At 43.3% G+C, this 20,852-nt stretch overlaps 1 protein-coding gene and 1 long non-coding RNA gene across 2 annotated transcripts in view; one reads left to right on the top strand and one right to left on the bottom strand.

Annotated features, from left to right (window-relative positions):
- Window positions 1-20,852, top strand: part of lrpprc (leucine-rich pentatricopeptide repeat containing) — an 88,299-nt gene that overhangs the window by 38,241 nt on the left and 29,206 nt on the right. The window contains exons 12-23 of the mRNA XM_046070022.1: window positions 4,563-4,681; window positions 4,770-4,860; window positions 5,740-5,809; window positions 7,952-7,979; window positions 8,643-8,700; window positions 9,595-9,701; window positions 10,693-10,770; window positions 10,957-11,028; window positions 11,302-11,415; window positions 11,516-11,646; window positions 11,971-12,056; window positions 16,029-16,236. Coding sequence (XP_045925978.1) covers window positions 4,563-4,681; window positions 4,770-4,860; window positions 5,740-5,809; window positions 7,952-7,979; window positions 8,643-8,700; window positions 9,595-9,701; window positions 10,693-10,770; window positions 10,957-11,028; window positions 11,302-11,415; window positions 11,516-11,646; window positions 11,971-12,056; window positions 16,029-16,236 — 1,162 coding nt within the window. The remainder of the gene's footprint in view (window positions 1-4,562; window positions 4,682-4,769; window positions 4,861-5,739; window positions 5,810-7,951; window positions 7,980-8,642; window positions 8,701-9,594; window positions 9,702-10,692; window positions 10,771-10,956; window positions 11,029-11,301; window positions 11,416-11,515; window positions 11,647-11,970; window positions 12,057-16,028; window positions 16,237-20,852) is intronic.
- LOC123983726 lies at window positions 13,843-16,156 on the bottom strand. The gene is made up of 2 exons (XR_006828268.1): window positions 15,864-16,156; window positions 13,843-14,080 (listed from the first exon to the last, which is right to left on the bottom strand). It is a non-coding gene; the product is annotated as an uncharacterized LOC123983726 (long non-coding RNA).

The raw sequence follows: 20,852 nt of genomic DNA, 5'->3' as shown, positions 1-20,852 counted from the left end.
GTCTTTAGAGTGTATCTTCTCCATCTGCCACTTAAGACAGTGCGGTTTAGTGGAATATTTCTGTTCCAAATTTCTGTCTCTGCTGAAGGACATGGTTATTTTCTTTCCCTTGTTTTTGGCAGCGATGAGCTTGTGGGGGAAATCGTCTCGGTGACAGAGGCTTGTCAGAATTCACAACTCATTGTGAATCTACCCTGTCAAATGCATTCAACAGCGGCTTGGCTTTTAAGTGCTTTATTTATGCTGAGCTCTGGCTCTCTCTTCGGGGTTTTTTAGAGCAATTAATAAATGATGTTTTTCCCCTGTCAGCTAATTGACATCATTTGAGCTGGCAGGGAGGAGAAACTGGTTAGAACCTTTTGTGGTGGTGGTGCAGATTGACTTCCCTGTGTGGTCCAGACAGATTCTCAGTTAGAATAGTGAGATGCTTCAGCGCCTGGCTTGGCAACATGAAGAAGAGGAGTAGACATGAGTTTAAACGTGCACAGCCACACGCACATAGACACATACTCTTACTTGAATCCTCTGACCGCACAGTCTCAAAGCCACACAAATGTGTCAGACGGCATCCATTTAGTTATCGCTATGTGGAAAGAAGAAAAGATGGAAGGAAGTAAAGTGGAGAGACTTCTCTCCTACTCACACACTCGCTCGTTTCCGATGGTGTTAGCCTTAACCCTCATGAATGATGCAGCCTCCCCCCCTTTCCCTCCTGGTCTCTATCTCTCTCACTCACACTCATTGGCTCCAGGAGGTGTGTGTGTGTGTGTGTGTGTGTGTGTGTGTGTGTGTGTGTCCACATTGGTGGGGGGGCTTTGGGGGGCAGTGCAGGTGATGTGACTGATGCGGAGTGACTTGATTTCATGTAAATGCAAGCGCTCTGAGGGAATTCACTTTGGATTACGCGCCCCACTGTGCACGGCCCATGAAAAATTAAGCGCTGTGTCACTTTTTGTCCACAGGTGTCACTAGCGGGCAGAGAGGTCGGAGCCGTAGAATTGGAGGAGGGCAACGGGGGAGAGATGGGGAGGAATGTGGAGGAGGCGGAGGGGGGTCCTTTTGCCTCTTGATGAGGTGTGGATTTGGCGGGTTTAGCGGAAGCATATGCTGGCCCATATTTCCCACCTGCCGCCAGCTAGTCACCGCTTGTCAGTCCTTGCGACACAGTGCACTTTTATCACTTCTGACACAGCGGAGCAAGAAGAAGAGGGAGGGAAAACTGTAGAGGAAGGAAGTGTTTCTGGCCTTGTGTGTTTTGGGTGATGAGAGATGTTAAGGCTCCCTTTTGTAGTCTGCTTTCCTGGCTGTGCCCTCCTCCCACACCTGACCTGACCTCATCTTCAACCCTTTCACTTTTTCTTTAATGCAGCTCTATCTGTCAAATAGAGTAGGCTGCATTAAAAAAGCACTGCCGCAGCGATCTGTAATGCAGTCCGGCATGAACTCTATTCTAGCCTCCGCCGAGTTAATTGGTGGGACGTGAGCCAAGCATCACCTTGATACAAAGAAGAGAAAGAATCAAGAGAGCGAGGGTGAAACTGCAGCTTTTCTTGCCTCATGAAATGGAAATTTTCTTGTAGACCCTCCTGTTTTCAAACGACAACCTGTCATTGCCTCGCAGCAAACAAAGTCTACCTTTAGAGAGTCATAGACACGGAGAGATAAAGAGACAGATGGTGTTTGAGGAGAAAGGAAAGGAGAAGTGACAGGTACTCATGTCCAAGGACGGGAGGAGATGACAGCGACCGGTTCACTCCACTCCTCTTTTCCTCTCTTTTCTCCGTCCTCACTTCTCGTCTGTGACAGTTAACCTGAAGACATGAATCTGATGATGATATCTTGTGACCACTGCCATGCTTAACTCACTACTTTGATACTTCTTGCCTGGATGGTGTGTCAGGCTTTATGCTGACCAACCTGGAGAGGCCTGTACTCTTCTCAGTTCCCCTCTGTGCCCAATCTTTTTTTAAACTGTTCAGACAGGGGAGAACACAAAAAGGGTTAGGATTATTATGGAGTGAAAAGTAAAACACCACATAATGCCACTTATTATTTGTGGTGTATCTTATAACTGTTTTTCACGTTCATTCTAATGTCTTCACCTGACCTGTCAGAAGGTCAGGTGAAGACATAAGTAATTGGCATTTCTCCTCACTGTCATTACTAAGTCAATTCACAGAGATGTCATTGCAATCGCAATTGTAACTACAGTACTTCATATGTCTCTTTCTGGACTCTTGTCATCACCCTGAGTTTGCCAGAGAACCAGTAGAAGGAGGGAAGTCCAGGACATAACCCCCTGCAACACTACAATATGTAATTTTTGCCTTTAGTTTTTGCACAGATTAAACAATCTTAATTAATGAGCTTCAGAGGTGCTGGTAGATGGATTTTGTCACTTTTGGACAGAACCAGGTTAGCCATTTCCCCGTTTCCAGTCTTTGTACTAAGCGAACATAAACCAGCTGCAGGCAGTAGCCAGGTAGTGTTTTTTTTGTTCATAAAAGCTATAGTAGAATAGTACCACTCACAGGCAAACTGATGCAATTTCTTTGCAGCCTGACTTATTACTGCTTAGCTAAGACATGCAGTGACATTGCTATAAGCCTGGAAAGGGAGTGTAAACTAAACAAAAACAACTAAGGGTTTAAAAGGTTAAAAGCTCTTGGTCATAGACTTGACTTGCAAAAAAAAGAAACCTGCGCTTGTTGGACAGCCGAAAAGTGCTGCTGATGATGAAAGCTCACGTGCAGAAGCCGGAAAGCGAGAGAGAGAAGGCTGGCTTATGCATTTATACCTCCAACTCTCCATTCACTTGTTTTCTGTCTGTTTGGCTCACCGTGAAATTGATAATGGATTATTCAGTAGGAAAGCAGGTGCTCCCTCTCTTCTTTCATAAAAAAAAAAGTCCGGATAAAGGCGATTAGGGGGTAAGAATGGATGTGGGGATGTCTGAATGGATGGATCCTCCATTGAGAAGAAGATCGCCTGTTAGATGGATAGGGTAGATGGATAGTGAGAGGGTCAGATGAATGAGTGATATGGATGGAGGGGAACGATGGATGGATGGATGGAGTGGTTCAGGTAGCCTTACCTGGGATAATGCACCCCTAGCCTCTGGTTTTAATGGCGTATAAAAGCCCAGGGCTCATCTTTTATTCAGCTAAAGAGAGAGACTGCCAGGTGAACATATACATCCCAAGAGAATGCAGAAACACAGAGCCGTATATTTGTTTGTATGTGTTTCAGAACCTGAGTGGAGAGTAAATACACACAGCATCGTGAGGTGTGTCAACTCAAGGAAGCACTTTAGGATAGTTTGCTGAAGTCCGCATGGGAACGAGGTGTATTAGTACACTGGATGCAGTCATATATAGCATATAGATGCACCTAAAACCGCATAGCAACACACGCTGTGAATGAACACACATGGACACCCGTGTATGCCCTCATTTAGACCCATGTCCTTTGTGGGTACGCTCCCAGACATATGCAAAGTGCTGCAGTGCCGCCTCCATATGAGCGCACACTCACAAACACACTCTTGCGGGCACATTGAGAGTGCGTGAGTGGCTGTTCCATATGCATGCGGCTGTTTTGGCCTCCTTCCCTGGGGCAGGACCTCAGGGCTCTGCTGGAGAGCAGGGTGATGGTGCAAGAGTCCACTTCAGGCCGAATGCGTGTTTATGTACACGTATCCTCAAGTCCAAGTTGGAGATGGAAGTGGCCATTAGCATTTTAACTTGAGGGGTGAGAGAAAGTATTTGCCAGCTCAAATCTTAGACCCATATTTAAACTGTGCTTACACAGCTCCAGGCCTGTACACGAGAGTGTGTGTGTGTGTGTGTGTGTGTTTTGGGGGAGGGGGGGTCTGTAAAAAGTGCAGCATGTGATTGAATTAAAAAAGTCTAACAAAAAACTGTTGTTGAAACTGTTGTTTTTCCTGAATTTGTGGGATGGACATACCAAAAAGTAATCTCACACTTACATGTTTTTGTTTTGTTTTTTGATCCAGATGTCACAAATGTTCTTAATTACATCTGTCGCTACACAAACACCAACTTTTCAACTTGCATTCTCGAGGACATAAAGATGACATGAAATAAAATGTGGAAACTATGAGTGTGATGATTGAGATGTCAGTTGAAAGAAAACACCAATTTAGATAATTGATTAATTGTCATTTATACAAATGCCAAACAAGCACTTATTATAGCCTCTAAAATGTGTTCTGTTTTATATCATAGTAAATCGAATGTTCATTGGTTGGGGACTAGAAGTTTGAAGATGCCGACTTGGATTCTGGGAACTCATGATGGACATTTTTCACCATTTCTGGACAAAAGTTTTTAATTGATTAGTCAGAAAAACACCTGACATAATAATCTATGACAAAAATAACTTAATTGCCGCACTGATCTCTTGTTTTGTTTTTATTTTGGCTGACACATTTCTTGAATATAAGTACCTCTGTCACTACACAAGAACAAGGCTTTCCAGTTTGTGCTTTTTTAGGGCAAAAAGTTGATGTTACTTACTGTGTGTGTGTGTGTGTGTTGAAGGTGTGGTTGAGGTGTTGAAGGGCATGCAGGAGCTCGGTGTGTCACCTGATGTGGAGACTTTATCCAACTACGTCCTCCCTGTCTTCCCCAGCATGGAAGCATCTCGACAGGCCCTCAAGGTAATCCGTAAATCAGCGTGTGTGCTTACATGTGTCCAGTGAGCATTAAAAAGTATTTGCTGACATGAAGGAGATTTTGTGTGTTCAGGATACAGGTGTCTCTCTGGAGTCGGAGGGCTTCTTGTCTTCAGAGGTTCGCTCGGCAGCTGCTAACAACCTGGCCGAACTCTTCACTCTGTGTAAGCGCACACACATACAGACACACTCAAACACACCAACACATTCCAAAGAAGCTCTACTGCACCTTGAGCACCCATCATCTTAAAAATCGCTGCTTCGCCTGCGGGCTAATTGTACCAGCGTGAACACACACACACACACACACACAGACACTCATACATTTGCCCACTTACTCCTCTGTGCTCATCAGGCCTTTTAAGAGATTAGTCTGTGTGAATATGTAAAGAGCGAGAACGAGAGGCGCCTCAACTGGCAGAGGGATGAGATAGAGAAGACTATTACATAATGGATGACTCTTCCCTTTTTCTGTCTTTCATCTTGTTTTAGTCTCAAACATTCATCGTTTTCACATACGTCGTTCTGTTTCCTCTAAGTATTTCAGAGTCTCAAATGGATTTTTTCCCCCCTTCAGTTTTCACTGTTTTTCAACATTTCATATATTTCTCCTCGCTATGCAATATTGCCATGAACACAGTGGTTCCTTCAAAAGTGTACCAAGCAAAAATTCTAAACTGTTGCTGTTTTCAGCTTCACATTTAAAGATTTTGGTGCTTTGTATCATTGTAAGTTGAACATGTTTAGCTTCTGGACTTCTGGAGCAAATCAAACTATTTAAAGATGATTGCCATTTCTCATGATTTTTCAACATTCTATAGATTGATTCATTAATTAGATTCCAACCATTGCCAATCATACAAAATCTAGAAAATGATTAGTTGAGTAATCCATGATGAAAATGGGCAGTTATTGCATCCCTGGAAATCTTATTCACTTTTATTTTTATTGTAAACCACATCGATCAATCCATGTAAAGACAAGTTGTTGTTGTCTTTCTCTTTCTTTCTCTCTCATCACTTGTCTCTCTCTCTACTTTCTAGTGTCGGATCTTTCTTTGCCCTCGTTGGACCTCAGTATTTTCCGCAGCAGCCTCATCCTGGGCTTCAGAAAGTGAGTCAATCAGCTTGTCGTCTATTTATGTCTATATGTGTTCTCCATCATTTCCTATTCCATATTTCTCCATATTTTGTCTCAAAACTCCTGACTTGCGTTTTGGGGAGGCCTGTAGCAGTATGGAGGTCACTGCAGCATATGCTATGACTATGACATGTGCAGCCTATCACACCATCTTTGGTGTGTGTGTGGGCAGCTGCAGGGAAAAACACTCCCATCACACACACATACACGGGTGCCTCATGCATATGGAGGCGGTCATCCCTCAGCTCTCGCCCCAAAGCACCGTGGGAGATATGTAAATTACCAGATGCCCACCACTGCCTCTCATATCCAGACCCCCGGACTGATCTCACTCTTTCTCTCTCACACACACATGCAGAATTAGCCTTAGGACCAGGGTCTGACCCGCGGGCTTTTGTTGAAGGGGTGTTTATGAATATTTACAGTTTAACACTACACACCCTCACAAAAACACTCTGGCCTCTGAGTGAGGCTGGGGGTGAGTCAAAGAGGAAAGCGCTGAGTTGTCTACAGGGACCAAAGTTATTTCTTCTACTAAAAATCCAGAATATGCTCAGTTGGGCTTTGGCTTTGAACTTTCCGTTCAGCCAGTTCATTCATTGTTGTAGCTGATGTGTTAATTAACTCAGTGGATGTTGATAATTTAATTGACATAGTGGATAAAATAAAGATAATGTGGCTTATTCACAGGAATGCATCCTTAAAGAAATTTTGTCTCACCTTTTTATTTAATTTTTTTTTAAGGTCAGAAAATCAATAGTAGCAGTCGACACTGAAACTGTTCTTGGCAGCATAGTTTTTAGTTAAGGGACGGGAAAAATAATCTAAGAAGAGATAAAATGTCCATAGAGAAATTGTACTGTAGCTTATACATATGTTCAAGGAAAACAACGGGTAGTAACAGCAAATGCACATTTGCAGCAATGTAGTTTTAGCTTATTTCAAACCACAAAAAATATAAATAACATACCAGATTTGTCTTTTTTGTGTTTGTGCCTTTTTAGATATTTTAAATCGGTATATTCACTAATTGTTTTTCTTTCTTTTTTTGTGTTGGAATCCACTACTTCCTCTCCTCCATTAGCTTTGCCTTCATTGCATTAACACACACACACACAGAACCACACACATACACACTGTTCTGACAATTAGGTTGCCTGACAGGGTCATAATTGGGCTTGTCACTTAGGGAGTGTGTGTGTGTGTGTGTGTGTGTGTGTGTGTGTGTGAGCACCGTGTCATTGCAATGCGGGACCTGCCCCTGTCAAAGACAAGATCAGGGGATAATTTAATCATTAAAGACCTCTTCTTCTCTCTTCTCCTCATCTCCCCTCCTCTCCACGAACTAGCTGACAACGCCAGAAATGTCACACGTTGTCATCATTTAGCCTGTGTGCGTGTGTGTGTGTGTTTCTTTTGTGGTTTCCCAGGCTTTTGTACTGCCGTCTCTCCTCTCTTGTACTGTGTGACTAAGAGTGTCGAACTGAAATGTCTGTTGCTCTGTCTTGCCACATTGTATTGAACTACACTGTCAGCTCAGTTGCTATGGCAACATTACACTGTCAGTATTATGGTTGCTTAAATCAAATCCCATTTGCTGTCAGAAAATGTATTTAATCTTCTAAACTGATCAATCGCAAATATTTTTCCACATTTGTTCCTGATACAATAAGTAGTACTGCAGGGAATTGAATATTCCAAAATCTTATAGAAATAGATTTTTCTCCTGATACAGTCAAAGTTTTAAAACAATATTTGCATCCTTTGTCTCCCTGATGCTTTTATGTTGTGGAAATAGAAATAAGCGCAACAACAAATTCAATTTAAATCCTTAGTTCATAGAGATATATAGCGAAAATTGTGATCTGACAACTTTCAACTTTAGAATGATTGTGTGTGGGGGGGAAGAGTTAAAATGAGACCTTGTGTTTTCTTAACAATTGTTATTTAGAACAAGCTGTGGAGAAAGACTTTGGAAAAGAGAATAAATCCATGTTAAAAGAATGTGTGTGGTGGAAGTGTTTATTTTAGAGATGCATTTTGGGAGTCTTGTTGACCCACTGGTGGTGCATGTCCACTGGTTGCTCATGTCTTGTCCTCTACTGCCCCCTGCAGGTCTGCTGATGTGGAGAGCATGGTGAAGGTAAGACGTGAATGTGGCCACATCTTTTGAGTGTTTTTGGAGAATGACATACCAGTACAGACTAAAAGGATTTTTAAATATGAAAAAGGATATAGAAAAAGAGCTTAAATCTATAAAAAAAAAACACTTTGTAAAAACTGACAATCCTTAAAGTTCACATTAAACTCTTAACTTCTTTTGTTTAGTATTTAAGTCATTATGTGAATTTAGGTGTCTGTATGATAGCTTGTTCTTTTTTTTAACAAAATAGCTATGATAACCAGTTTATTCTCCATCTGCTGCAGATGGAGTTACATTTACAAAAAATATACGATATGACAAATGCCATCTGGTGCCTTTTATCTAAATCTTCTTATGGCACACTGAGCGTATAAATAAAGAAATGTTTAGGATGGATGATGAGCTTCAGGCAATTTTAGGCCAGATGGTTTGCATAAAAACACACAATTCATTCACACACATTAAAATCTGTAACATTTAAACTACTACAAAATGCTTATGTTTAAAGATTAAAAGAAATAAAGACAAAACATAAATGTTTAGGATTGGATAACCTAAAGGGCAATTTAACCCCTAATCCTTTCTCATACGTACTGTGGAGAAAGTAAAATCCTTATGCGGCTGGGAGTATGTTTGTATTTAATTAGCTTTTGTTTTTTCCAGATTACTGAGCTCTTGTACAAAGATGAGCGCTTCTCCAAAGGAAGCTCCAACCCTGCTGGTAAGGAAACATTTATACACAACGCTGTTACTGGCACATTCATGTCTGACGGTGTCCTTGTATGCAAGATGTTTGTGTAGGTGAGAAAGAGAGAGAAGCGAGGACACGCGCGCGCGCGTGTGTGTGTGGGTGGGTGTGGGTGTATCATCCATCACGTATCAGTATTCAAACTTGCAGACTGCAGTTTTTGTCTCAGTCACCTTCCAACTATAATTCGGATGACAGAAAAGTGCCTAGTGTCTAAGTGTGTGTGTGTGTTCTCATTCAGTCTCAGTAGCAGAATACTGCTGACCAGCCCACTTCTCGTCATGAAGCCTGTGTGTGTTTATGTCCAGGTGTGTGTGTGTATCGGTGTGTGAGTGAGTGAAAGACCTGCTCTCTCCGTCGTGGAAATACAGCCTGGCTGCTGACAAAGCGCTGAGTAGTTAAGTGTGTGTGTGTGTGTGTGTGTGTGTCACCACTAAACAGCGTCTCCAGTCTGTGTGTGTGTGTGTGTGTGTGTGTGTGTGTGTGTGGAGCGTTAATGTCGCTCCGTGTCAGTGTGTGTGTCAAGCAGGAACTGGTGTATGTGCTGGTGGGAGCGATGGAGACTGTTATCGTCGTCGCATCCCATTAGAGGGACATCTGCGTGTGTGTGTGTGTGTGTGTGTGTGTGAGTGAGAGAGAGAGAGAGAAAGTTGAAGTAAGGGGAAGCTGTCACTGCCAGCTATCGCACATTCACTCATACTCCAGCCCAAAAGCAGCCTCTGTCAGCAGAAAAGAAAACACAAACACACACTCAGCAGAGGTTACAGAAAAATTGTATAAATGCACAAATGGATGCAGTGACTGACACGGTGGCAAATGAAATGTATTCCCAAGACAACTGCTCACTGTGTGTGTGTGTGTTTCCAGAAGCGACCTCCTTCTTCTTGTACAATCTGATCGACAGCATGTCAGAGAGAGAGGTGAAAGCACAGGAAGACAAACTGAGGAGATACTTCAATCAACTACAGACTCAGGTACACACACGCACACTGATGAGGTTGCTGAAAACAAACATCCACACGTGCTACACATTCATACCCTAATATATATTGTACAGATCCAGTTCATTCATAACCCATCCTGCTTTAAAAGAGCTTACACACACACACACACGCACACACGCACGCACGCACACACGCACACACGCGCACACACACACACACACACACACACGCACACACACAAACAGAATACACTCACATGACCTCCTCTCTGTGCTCCATTTCTGAAGAGTGAAGGTTTGAGTTGGGGCATCCAGACATGTTGTGGAAGATCTCTTCATGCCTTACACTTTCAGTTAAAGGTTACTTCTTAGCTGGTTGTTTGGAGTTCAGTAAAAAAGGGTTTCCTGGTCCGACGTGGAACCTTTTTGGGGTCACTGACAACTTCCAAAATGAGATGTTAATAACCAAATCCTCCTCGCATAAAACAATTTATTTCATCATCTCACTCAGGATGCTGTGTAGTAAATATGCTGAGTGTTTACAGACACTCAGAAGCCCTCGTTATAGATGAGCACTCAATAAACTTTAATGCAGGAATGAAAATATTTTAGTGATTCCTTCATTAACAGTAATTTATATTGGCTATTGAAGATCAGTGTGTATTCTCCAGAAAGCAGGACAAACAACATACTCGTATCATTTTACATGCTGGTCACTACGAGTCACAACTTAGCAGAATAGATACCCTAAACATTTGACTTTTTGAATGATATTTACTTCCTGGTGAAGGTTGGTCATTTGTGTGTTCTCCAGTTGATATGTCAGTATTTCCAACAACACCTAAATGCAGCTTTTGTTTTTGTTTCTCTACAAATTCAAACTCAATCTCCGTGACAGCTTTTAAATGAAACCATGACTGAGTTAATTTAAGCTTCTGCTCAAACTCTCAACCTTTTTGACCTTTTTAACACACAATGGTTTGACAATTTATGTTGATGTTCCTCCTCTTGTTTCTCTGCAGAACGTAACCATTTCAGGAAACATCTACAGAGGCATCAAGAACCTTCTGGAGTCATACCACGTCCCAGAGCTCATCAAGGTATAGAGCCTGACCTCCCGTCTGTTACTCATGTATATCACTCGTGATGCTCGAGTAGACAGACTCAACAGCCAAAGGCACAATATGACTAGACTGAGGATGTATTTGAACTATTTAGAGTTTCTGTTCTGTTGTTATAGTTGTCCTAATGATATAGAAGTCAAATTTTAACTGTGTATGTGTCAGGATGTGATTGCTTTGGTGGACCCCAACGACAGAGTGTCCAATGGCTTTGGGTCAGCTGTTTCCCGTGTCACTGTAAGTAGGATAGTGTGAAAAATGCATACAAAATATTTAAAAATACTATGAGATGCAACTTACTTTAATATTTAATTATTTGTGTCATTTTGTAAGAATGTATTACTGTGGGTAATTTACTTAAAACAGAACTCTTCCGGTTAGATGTGTGTGCATGCATGAGATGTATTTTGTGTCTATTAGTTCGAGCTCATGTACACATGAGGGTTGTGTTTGTTTGTATGTATGTATCTGATCATGTACATGTTTTTAAAACCTCTTTGTCTCTATCAGGGAATTGAGGGTAAGGTGTTGGCCCTTGAGAAGAAATTGGCCGAACTGAAAGCAGAGAACAAACCATTAGGCTCTGTTCTCAAACAAGCTATCCAGACGCTCTGTGCTGAAGAGGTAGGACTTTGTTTGGATTACTCATAAAACCTCATCTATTTCTCGAAATGAGTTGCTTTGGCTGTGTCATTTTTTTCAAAGAGTTTTCTTTTCTGATCAGAACCTGCAGCGTGCCCTTGAGCTGAAGCAGCAGCACGAGGAGGATATGACATTCGGCGGCTACGCCACCCTCATCAACCAGTGCTGTCGCCACGACAATGTGGAGGAGGCGATCAACCTGAAGAGGGAAATGTGAGTGTAGCAGGATACACACACACAAATACTCTATATACACAAACACACGCATAAGGCAGCGCTGTGAACAACGAAGTAGTAGGCCATTAAAGTTTAACTTGAGTGGTATTATGGGAGACATTAATGCAGGGTCCAGCCTCTCTGTTGGCTGGCTAAAACAGAGGAAATTTTCCCCTCATCCTCTCTTGTTTCCTTCTCTTCACTCACCACCTGGTTCCAGCATCAGACTGAACTCCAACAGGAGAATTTAAAATATATGAGTTGCATTACTGTAAGCAGAATACATTAATCTTGTCTGTCTCTCGCCCTGTCTGTCTTTAGGAGTCGCAAGGACTCATCAGTAGCGCTGGATGCCAGTAAATACATCGCACTGGTCAAGACCCTCTCCACAAATGGGAGAGTGGAGGGTAAGTTCTTCTAAGACTGCAACTGATGATTATTTTCATTATTGTTTAGTGTGCCTGATTAATCATTCAGCCACTAAAGTGACATGTAAAGAATGAAAAAATGCACACAAACCTTCTCAGAGACAAGGTAGCATCTGCTTGTTTTGTCCGGACAACTGTCCAAAACTAAAAGAGATCCAATTGCATTTTTGCTTGAAGGAATTAAAACTCGTTGATCAGTTTTCAAAATTGTTATTTATTTTGTGTCAATTGACTTATTAGTTAATTGGCTAATCCCACCAGCTCTTATTCCCTTGCTACTTTTTCTCTTGACAGTAAGCCGGATCAGAGTAGATCAGGCTTGAACTTAAAAGGGCCTACAGGTGTGTGTGTGTGTGTGTGTGTGTGTGTGTGTCACCAACTCTGTCACAATGTGTCTTTCTACCACCTCCCTCAAACCACATTAGCCGGCCATTTTCAGAATGCCACGGTGGGTTTCCTTTAGCCCATCGAAGACCCAATTACCATCAGTTTTACCGCTCTGCTTTTTGCACACAATGACAGGCAAAATGTCTCCCTTGTCTGTCCTCGCCTCCCCTTCGCTCTGTCTTTCTGTCTTCGTCTCTGTCTCTCTATCTGACCCCCTCTTCCCCGCTCTGTCTGGAAGCGTGTCGTTCTCTCATTCTACCCTCCTCACACACATCCGCATCAGTGAGAAATGAGAGAGGGGGAAAATTACAGGACTGTGTGTATTTTTCCAGAATTATTGAAATCCGCCTTGATGTTAATTGCAGATCATGTCCGCCGACGTGCTTGAGCATTTCACACACACACACACACACAAGCAGAGACACGCAAATTTGCATGTGAATTCAAGCAAAAGGCATTTGGTGGGCAGGACAGTTGGTGTGTGTGTGTGTGTGTGTGTGTGTGTGTGTGTGTGTTTTGGGGTGTGTATAGGCAGCGCTAACGCATTTGCCATTAGCCAGAGTGTGCATATGGAGGGGACGCTTGTCAGCCACATTAGCACACATGGCTAACCTTGATGTTAGCCTGTCCCCACCCAGACGCTGGTCTGCCTGGCTCCCAGCACACACCAGGCCCAGCTGAAGATCATGTCTCCTGGCATCTTGCTTTATTTCTCAGCCTCTCTAATGGCTTCGTTGTTTTTGCCCTTGGTTCAAAGCCCCACATCCCACCTCGCCAGGCAACTTTGTTTTTACAGTACTTTGCCGTTATGACTTTACCCTTATGTCACCTTTCATTCCATCATTGCTCTTTTGCAATTCTTTAGAATGACTTCCTCATCTGCATCATGGTCAGTTTGATCTCACACAGTTTAGGGGCAGTGAAAAACAAATACAAATGTAAAATCCAGTTTTCTTCTCTGAAACAATGTGAAAGAAAACAAAATAAAAGCTGCTCCTAAAAATGTAGGCTTTAAAAACTTGCTGATACACATACCATATTATTAGATCCCCTTTTTGTAAATCTCATATGAGAATGTGTTCGTACCGTACTTTAATTATTAGTCCTGTGAACCTGCCATACATACCCTTAACACCCCCTCTTCCTTCCTTTGCTTCTCTCCCTTCATTTTTTAAATACACCTCTCTTTTTTCACCAAGTGTCTCTTTGACCTACCCTTGCCCCTCTGCCTCAATCTGTCCATCCTCCCACTCTGGTAAACACAACTTGTTCTGGCTTTAGGTGGGCCTGGACTCATCTTTCATGCTGTGTGTGTGTGTGTTTTTGGAAAGAGACATCACTAGCAGTCAAGTCATGCAACATTAGATGAACCATTGGGCTGTGTGATGTTTGTTTACCTGGCCTGTCTGCCTCCCCATCTTTTGATGTGTGTGTTCTGGCTCGCTTTGCTGGCCACGATGCTCGGCTGAGCTGATGGATATGCATACTGGCTAAACGGACGGATAAAGGGAGAGATGGAGGGGGGGGCTGGGGTTTTGGATGGTGGACGAAGCGATGTTAGCTAGCTCCATTTGGGCAGATCAACTCCAAGCCATTGGTCTCAGTGATTAGCGGGTCTGTCAGAGAGTGATGGAGAGAGGTATGGATAGGAGGAGGGAGGGAGACATGGAGAAAGACACAGAGTCAGAGAGTGAGAATAAGTTACACCTCAACTGATGAACAGTACAGACTTGACAACAGGTCAAGTCATTATAGGGCTTTAGTTTAATGCTGATACCGCCATCTGTGATCGGATTATTCAGGCCTTTTTAGTGTTTTTTTATGTTAGTAGTTGTTCCTGTTTTTATTTAAAAGTTACCAGAGATACATTTATAATGCCACCTCTTAGCCTGGAATACCAATACAGTGCTCAATTAAAGTTGTTCTCTTAATTGTATAATTTTCAGTCTGTTTCTGTTTAATTAATAACTAAATTACGTCATAGTACAGGAAAAGGGAAGCAGGGGTTACTGGCTTTCTGAATGTCTACTATTCTAACATTGCAGCCCTTTTAGGATCCAGTAATTTATATTGCATTGGTTAAAAAAAAGTGCAATACGTAATTACACAAGTGATAGAGAACCCAGGTTCAAGGTTTGCCCTTTTCCATTCTTCATCACTCTTGTTAAGCCCTCATCCAGCTAACCAAACTTATCCCTCTGACAAGCTTCATCCCCCTCTCATTGTCCTCCTTTTAATTTCATCCCCCCATCCCCACCGTTTAGCTATGTCTCCTCCGATGCCAGCCACCCCCACTCCACCCTTCCTTCCTCTATTTTCCCCTGTCCCATTAAATCTATGACAGCGTTTGGTTCCCTTCGCCATAACAACTGGCACAGAGAGGTGGAGAGATGGAGAGACAGACTGAAATTAGGATGCCAAAGCACTCACCAGTGGCCCTGTACCTCAGCCCACAAGTGTGTGTGTGTGTGTGTGTGTTCCCGATAGAGAGTGACACTCCTGTTTGGGGGGCTGTTATATTACCAGCTATGAAGTTGTTATTATCATTAGACCCATATTTGTTCACTTTAGCTTTATTTGCTTTTCTGCGTTCGTCTCTTGTGTTTACTACAATTTTTCACCAACGTAAGGAGCAAGCATATTAGTTGAGTGAATTTTAAACAAGATGCCAGTATTGCCCTGCAGTTGGAAGACAGGCTTAATACACATTATTCAAATATATTCTGTCTCTCTGCATCTCTCCATCTCCTCCTTTCCTCTTGGTCATGCTGTATAGATTAGTGTCTGTGGTGGAGAGCGGCTGTATCGCTGTCAGCCCATTAGCAGCTGACTAAATAGACAGTAAACGCATCTTAATTACCTTACCCTGATACACCACATATACACCCACACTCCCTTTTCGCCATTTAGCCCCTAGTGTTGGCCAGATGGGCGCGTGGCCCAATAAAAGCCCTCCATTACCGGCTGGACTTGACCAAACTGATCCACCCCTCAGCCCGCTTACTGGGGTCTCACTGGGGCCATGGCGGCCCCTTGTCGCCACATACCTATAATTTAGCCCCCCAAGTGCTTTCTACATGGCCACGGCAAAAAGCCGGCCTCCATTGTAGGGGTCCGGTAATTGTAGTCTCGTTTAGAAAACCGCAAGTAGCAATTAGCGCAGAGTTGGCATTATACGGGGTTGGATTTGCATCCCCGCTGGGTGCAAAATGCTGTTTTAATATGGGTTTGTTTTCCCCACATGGAATTAGCTAAAGGGGCCTTTTATCATATTCACACACCCTACTCTTCTCCTAGCCAAGCTCTGCCCACCTCTCGCTTTCTCTCTCCTTCATGTCTCTGCATTATCTCTCTTTCTCCTTGTCTTTTGTTGTTTTCATTCGTCCTTTTCGTCTTTACCTCTAAATCACTCTCGCCATCACTTCATCTTTTGATTGAGAGGCTTACACCCTCAGGACACCAAAGCATCACACATGTTGAGAGTTGTAGGAAGTAGTGCTACTGAAATGAACATTTCTTCACATTGGCGTTTGCTTTCTTGAACTCTCTCTCCCTCCATCACAGAGGCGGTGGACATCCTGAAGGAGATGAAAGAGAAGGAGGTGGTAATGAATGACACACACGTCACCATGCTCTTTCACACGCTCAACACCGTAGTGGCCAAGGGCGGCGCCCCCGCCATCCGAAGGCTGCAAGACACCATCTTCACCCTCGGGCTGGCTAAGCCCACTGCCAATCTCTGCTCGCCCCTAATTACTGCCTACCTGGACAGGTAAAACAAACTCTTGACTGTTTAACAAGTCACACTGATTCATACAATCATACAAACACACTTTGGAAACAGCCGGTTGTGTTACGGTAGGTTTTTATTTCGATGGCTGAAGCTCTCCACTAACGAGCCAACCAGCTCACTTTTGTTGTCAGTTTTGTGTTTTTATGTGCCAAATCCAGTTGCCAGGTGTGTGTATGTATGTGTGTCTCTATGAGTCACTCATCCCTCCCTATGATCATAGCTGAGGTTACATTCTGGGTCAGCGATTCAGATAGAGAGAGGATGTGGAAATTGCTCATTTAAACGTGTGTGTGTGTGTGTGTGTGTGCAGTGTTGGAGCCAGGTTTTGTTTGTTTGAGAATTCGCCAGCTGCAACCTCTCCCATGAGCCCCCACCCCTGATCTCCTAAAACACCCACTGCTATACTCCAAGGTGCAAGTGTGTGTGTGTGTGTGAGAGATAGCCATCGATGCTTCTTCTGGAAATGATTGTTACTAAACACTGGCTGTGGGGTCACTGGTATTGCCCCACCCCTCAACTCTATTCAGTATGTGTGTGTCATTCAGTGTATATTTGTGTGTTCTATTTGTCAGAGCAGCTTTTAAGTAGATCAACTCATTAGCATGTTAATTATGTACAGAGCACTAATTGCTGGATTTACCACAGCTACGCAGTGCGCCGTTAGGGGCCCGCCACTACGCACAGACACACGCCCTGCACATGCTTTAATACACACTGTTTACCTCTAGTGAACATGCTGTGGTAGAGGCAGACCTTTGCATATGAAACTCGTTCACACACACACACGCTCAGATTCTCACACACACTAGTGCTCCCCTGCCGCTGTTTGTTTTGCTGTAAGTCTGGTCTCTGGCACAAACAGAGTTTCTAGGTTCACTCGTTAATCACTGCCTCTGTGAGATTAGCAGGCTAATTTACTCCTGGGTCATCAACAGCAGCCAAAACACACACACATACACACACCAGCTTACCGCAGCCCTGTTCACAAATCAAGTGCCAGTTGTACTTCCTCCAAATGATACTGCAGTGAACACACACTAATGAACACAAGTGAACAACCTAGCTGCTGGTATTCTATCATCATTGTTCTCGTGTTATTGGTACATTTGTGTGTTTTTAGCTGGCAAGGTTGTCAAGGCTTGGAAACAGTCAACGAATTAAAGGTAGAACCTGATGTTCAGATAAAATTTGTTTGACAGAGTGGTCCACTTTAGTGTCTAGCTTCTTTATAAACAGCTGCAACATGTTAACTTAAGTTCCTTTCATTCACCCTTTCTTTACCAACTTTTAAATTAATTAATTTAAATTTGAGCAGATCCCTTCATGCAGGAGTGAGAAAATGACTGAATGGCTCATCTCTACTCTCAGGCCCTGAATAGCTTTAAATAGTTTGATGTGTAACAACAGGTTAAAAAATGAATCTTTCTGTCAAAGTTTAGCTTTGCCCCCCATCCCACTAAATGTAACTAATAATGATTTGCTAATAACCATTTGCTTAAATAAATAATTTCATGAATTTCTCTTGTGAAGATACATAAAAACTGTGAAAATGTAAAGCGGTTTTAACATGTACTTCCAGCAGTGGTTCAGCCAAGCCTCAGGGCAGGTTTGAGTACCACAATACTTGACTTTTGCCCTCCAGTTGAATCTATTTCCTTGCTCTCTTCTCCTCTTTTCCTCTCTTTATCCTTTATCTTCATCTGTTCGCATCCACCTCTTCATTCCGTCAGTCAGCGGACAGACAGACAGCCGGGAGGAGGAGGGACGGAGGGAAGCGATAAAAGAGGACAAAGCAGGCATCACTCCCGCCTGCACCCGTCTCATCGCTGCGTCAGCCCTAATGACTTAATGAACACTTCTCCGGCAGATTAGCCCTTGACAGCCCATCATATGTGCCGCCCCGTTAGCCCCGTTCGTGCCCGTCCGCTCAGTGTTGTGTGTGCTAACCTGCTACAACGCTAGCTGGCAGGTTGCTCAGAGTGCCACATCCGTAGGGAAGTGATTAGTGACATGATATGCTAATGAGTCCAACAAAATGAAGAGCTAGCAGGACATGTATGAGAAGACCGATAAACTGTGGTGATAGACAAGAGGGGGTGGTGTTGGGAGCTGATGGCGGCTTGGAGGAAAAATACTTAATTCGCTTCCACTCTTTTCTACTGTCTTGTATTGTGAGTAGGCTGTGGAGTTTAGGTGAGGCCTGAAGTGAGAGAAGAGCATCCCATTGCTCATAAGAACAGTTTCAAAAACAGTCAGGCAAAAGGTTTAAAAAATAAATAAATAACAAAAAGGCAAGCAGCCAGAGGTGAAATATAGAAGTAAATAGAGAATACAGAAGAAAAGACAGCTGAGCAAGGACAAGAAAGATGTTGAAAGTCACAAGATTGCTCCAGCTCAACACAGCTCCATTAGCTGTTCAACTTGACCATGACTGTGTGTATTCTGAAAAGCTGTCTCTACTGCTCTGCAGGGCTTTTTTAGCCTCTTAAAGCTCATTGTTTTGTTTTTTTTCCAGCCCACAGACTTTGCTCTCATCAGCCTTGATTCCTGCTGCAGGAGGCAGATGGTTTCAGCTAAAAAGCTCTGATAAACCCACTATATGTAACTTGCCTAGCATCAAAACGGCCGACAAAGTTGAAAAGTAGCTGGTGAACATAGTGAAGCATTTAGCAGCTAAAGAGACAAAATTTATCTCAGGAGTTGATGGAGCCCAGAAGCAGAGCTAAAAGGAGAGTGAACATTGGACGTTTTTTGTCAGGTGGCCAGAAACACAACTCCAAATGAATGCTATCATTGCTGTGTGACAACTAGATGTGTAAATACTGTAGGCAAGTGTTAGCTAACATGTATGCCCACATTATAATGTGATAATCTGTCAGATTCTGTTTTCAGCTTGTTCAACTGCCTCTGAGACGCCAAATTAATCAATAAATATAGCTTTAAGACTTTTAGACACACGCAGTCATGGGTTTCCCCTACATGGTTACGTCATGTGAGCATTGACCGACTGACAAACATTAGTAGGTGCCTTTCTTCTTCATGTAACAGTGGGCCAGTGGTTTCATGATCGCATTCTCATTTGCTTTTCGAGACACAGACACCTCGTCTTCCCCCACGCAAGGACAGTGGCTTGATAACAGGCTTGCCGATGTCCTCCGAATAAAAGAGGGGGACAGAGGTTGGGTGGTGCGGCGCGGGGGGGGGGGCAAATGAGCTTTCTTGTCTAATCCTTCAGGTTTCCACTGAGCAAAGCGCTCTTTTTTTCCAGGGCTTAATTGGCTGGAAAGTGGCTGACATGCAAAGTTGAGGACATTAACAGGGCTGTGCGCCGCAGTAAATGGCAACGCAAAGTGACAGTTAAATTGTACCTAGGGGAAATTATCCGTCTTTCGACATCCTTAGCTCTTTTTTTGGGGTGGATCGGTGGGCAGAGAGGGGGGGAGAGGGGAGGAAGGCAGAGGGGGTGTAATTGCAATGCCAAGCCCTTTTTTTTTTTGCCAAAAGTGATGGGATTTTTTTAAGATGTCTCATTAGGAAAGAGGGATTATAAGTAGTAGCTGTGGAGGAGCCTGATGGAGGAATGAATGAGGTGGACAGATAGAAGGGATGAAACAAATCTGGAGAAGGAGTTTTGAAACATCCACCAAAATGACTTGGCTACAGTGTTTAGAAATGGCTCCAGTATAAAAAAAAAAAGCCACATGCACCGTGCCACAACAGTTGTGATTGTGCATATAAACCACATTACGTTAATTACAAATAGATTTCTGCACTTTTTTCTTGTCCATGTTGTATTTCTGTAGTAAATTGCGTACCCCCACCCCCCCGGTCTCATTCTATCTCCAAACTCTTTCTCTCATTTTCAAAAGTCCCTTAGTCTCTCTCCTGTGTTGTTCAGTCAGACTGTTGTGTAGTTGAACAGCCTCTTGACTGGCACTGCTGAATAATGTTGTCCCTCTTCATTTCAATTAGTAGACCTCTTTACCTTCTAACCCTAATCACTCCATTCCTCCTCCCTCCATCGCTCTCTTCTGCTCCTGCCTCACAGAAGCCGAACTCAAGGTCATACTATTTCCTGTTTTGTTTTTTTTCTTTTTTACCACAGAGTTGTTGATCTATTTGGGCATATGTCGCTTATCCACTTGTCTAATTGATTAGATGAGAAAACACTTCAGAAATTATAGCTGTTCTCTCTCAATCTCTGTCTCTCTTGCACTCTGTCCATCTATCTCTTTCTCACTCACTTCCTCTGCCCCCTACCTCCCCCATGGGTGCCCTATCTGTTTTGACCTCTGTGTGATTGACATGGTAATTACCCAATCAACAGATTGATGGCAGCACTGTCACAATAGCAGGGATTGAAGTGGTCTCTCTCCCTCCCCCTTCTCTTCGCATTTTACTTGCTTCCTTTCCCTATCTGTCTCTCTACTTCTCTCGTTATCACTCCATCAGGCACACACATCCTCCTTCTGCGCTGCCTTTTGTTTGTTCGTCGGCTCGGGAGGGATAGGAGGATAGTTCGAGCAAGAATGGCATGAGATGAAGGGAGCGAGCTGGTGGTTGTTGTAGTGGGGGGGGGGGGGGGCTCTGCTGTT

Source organism: Micropterus dolomieu, linkage group LG15, assembly GCF_021292245.1.
Source record: "Micropterus dolomieu isolate WLL.071019.BEF.003 ecotype Adirondacks linkage group LG15, ASM2129224v1, whole genome shotgun sequence".
Taxonomy (NCBI): domain Eukaryota; kingdom Metazoa; phylum Chordata; class Actinopteri; order Centrarchiformes; family Centrarchidae; genus Micropterus; species Micropterus dolomieu.
Note: the sequence above shows the minus strand (reverse complement) of the source record. Positions and strands in the feature narration are given on the sequence as shown.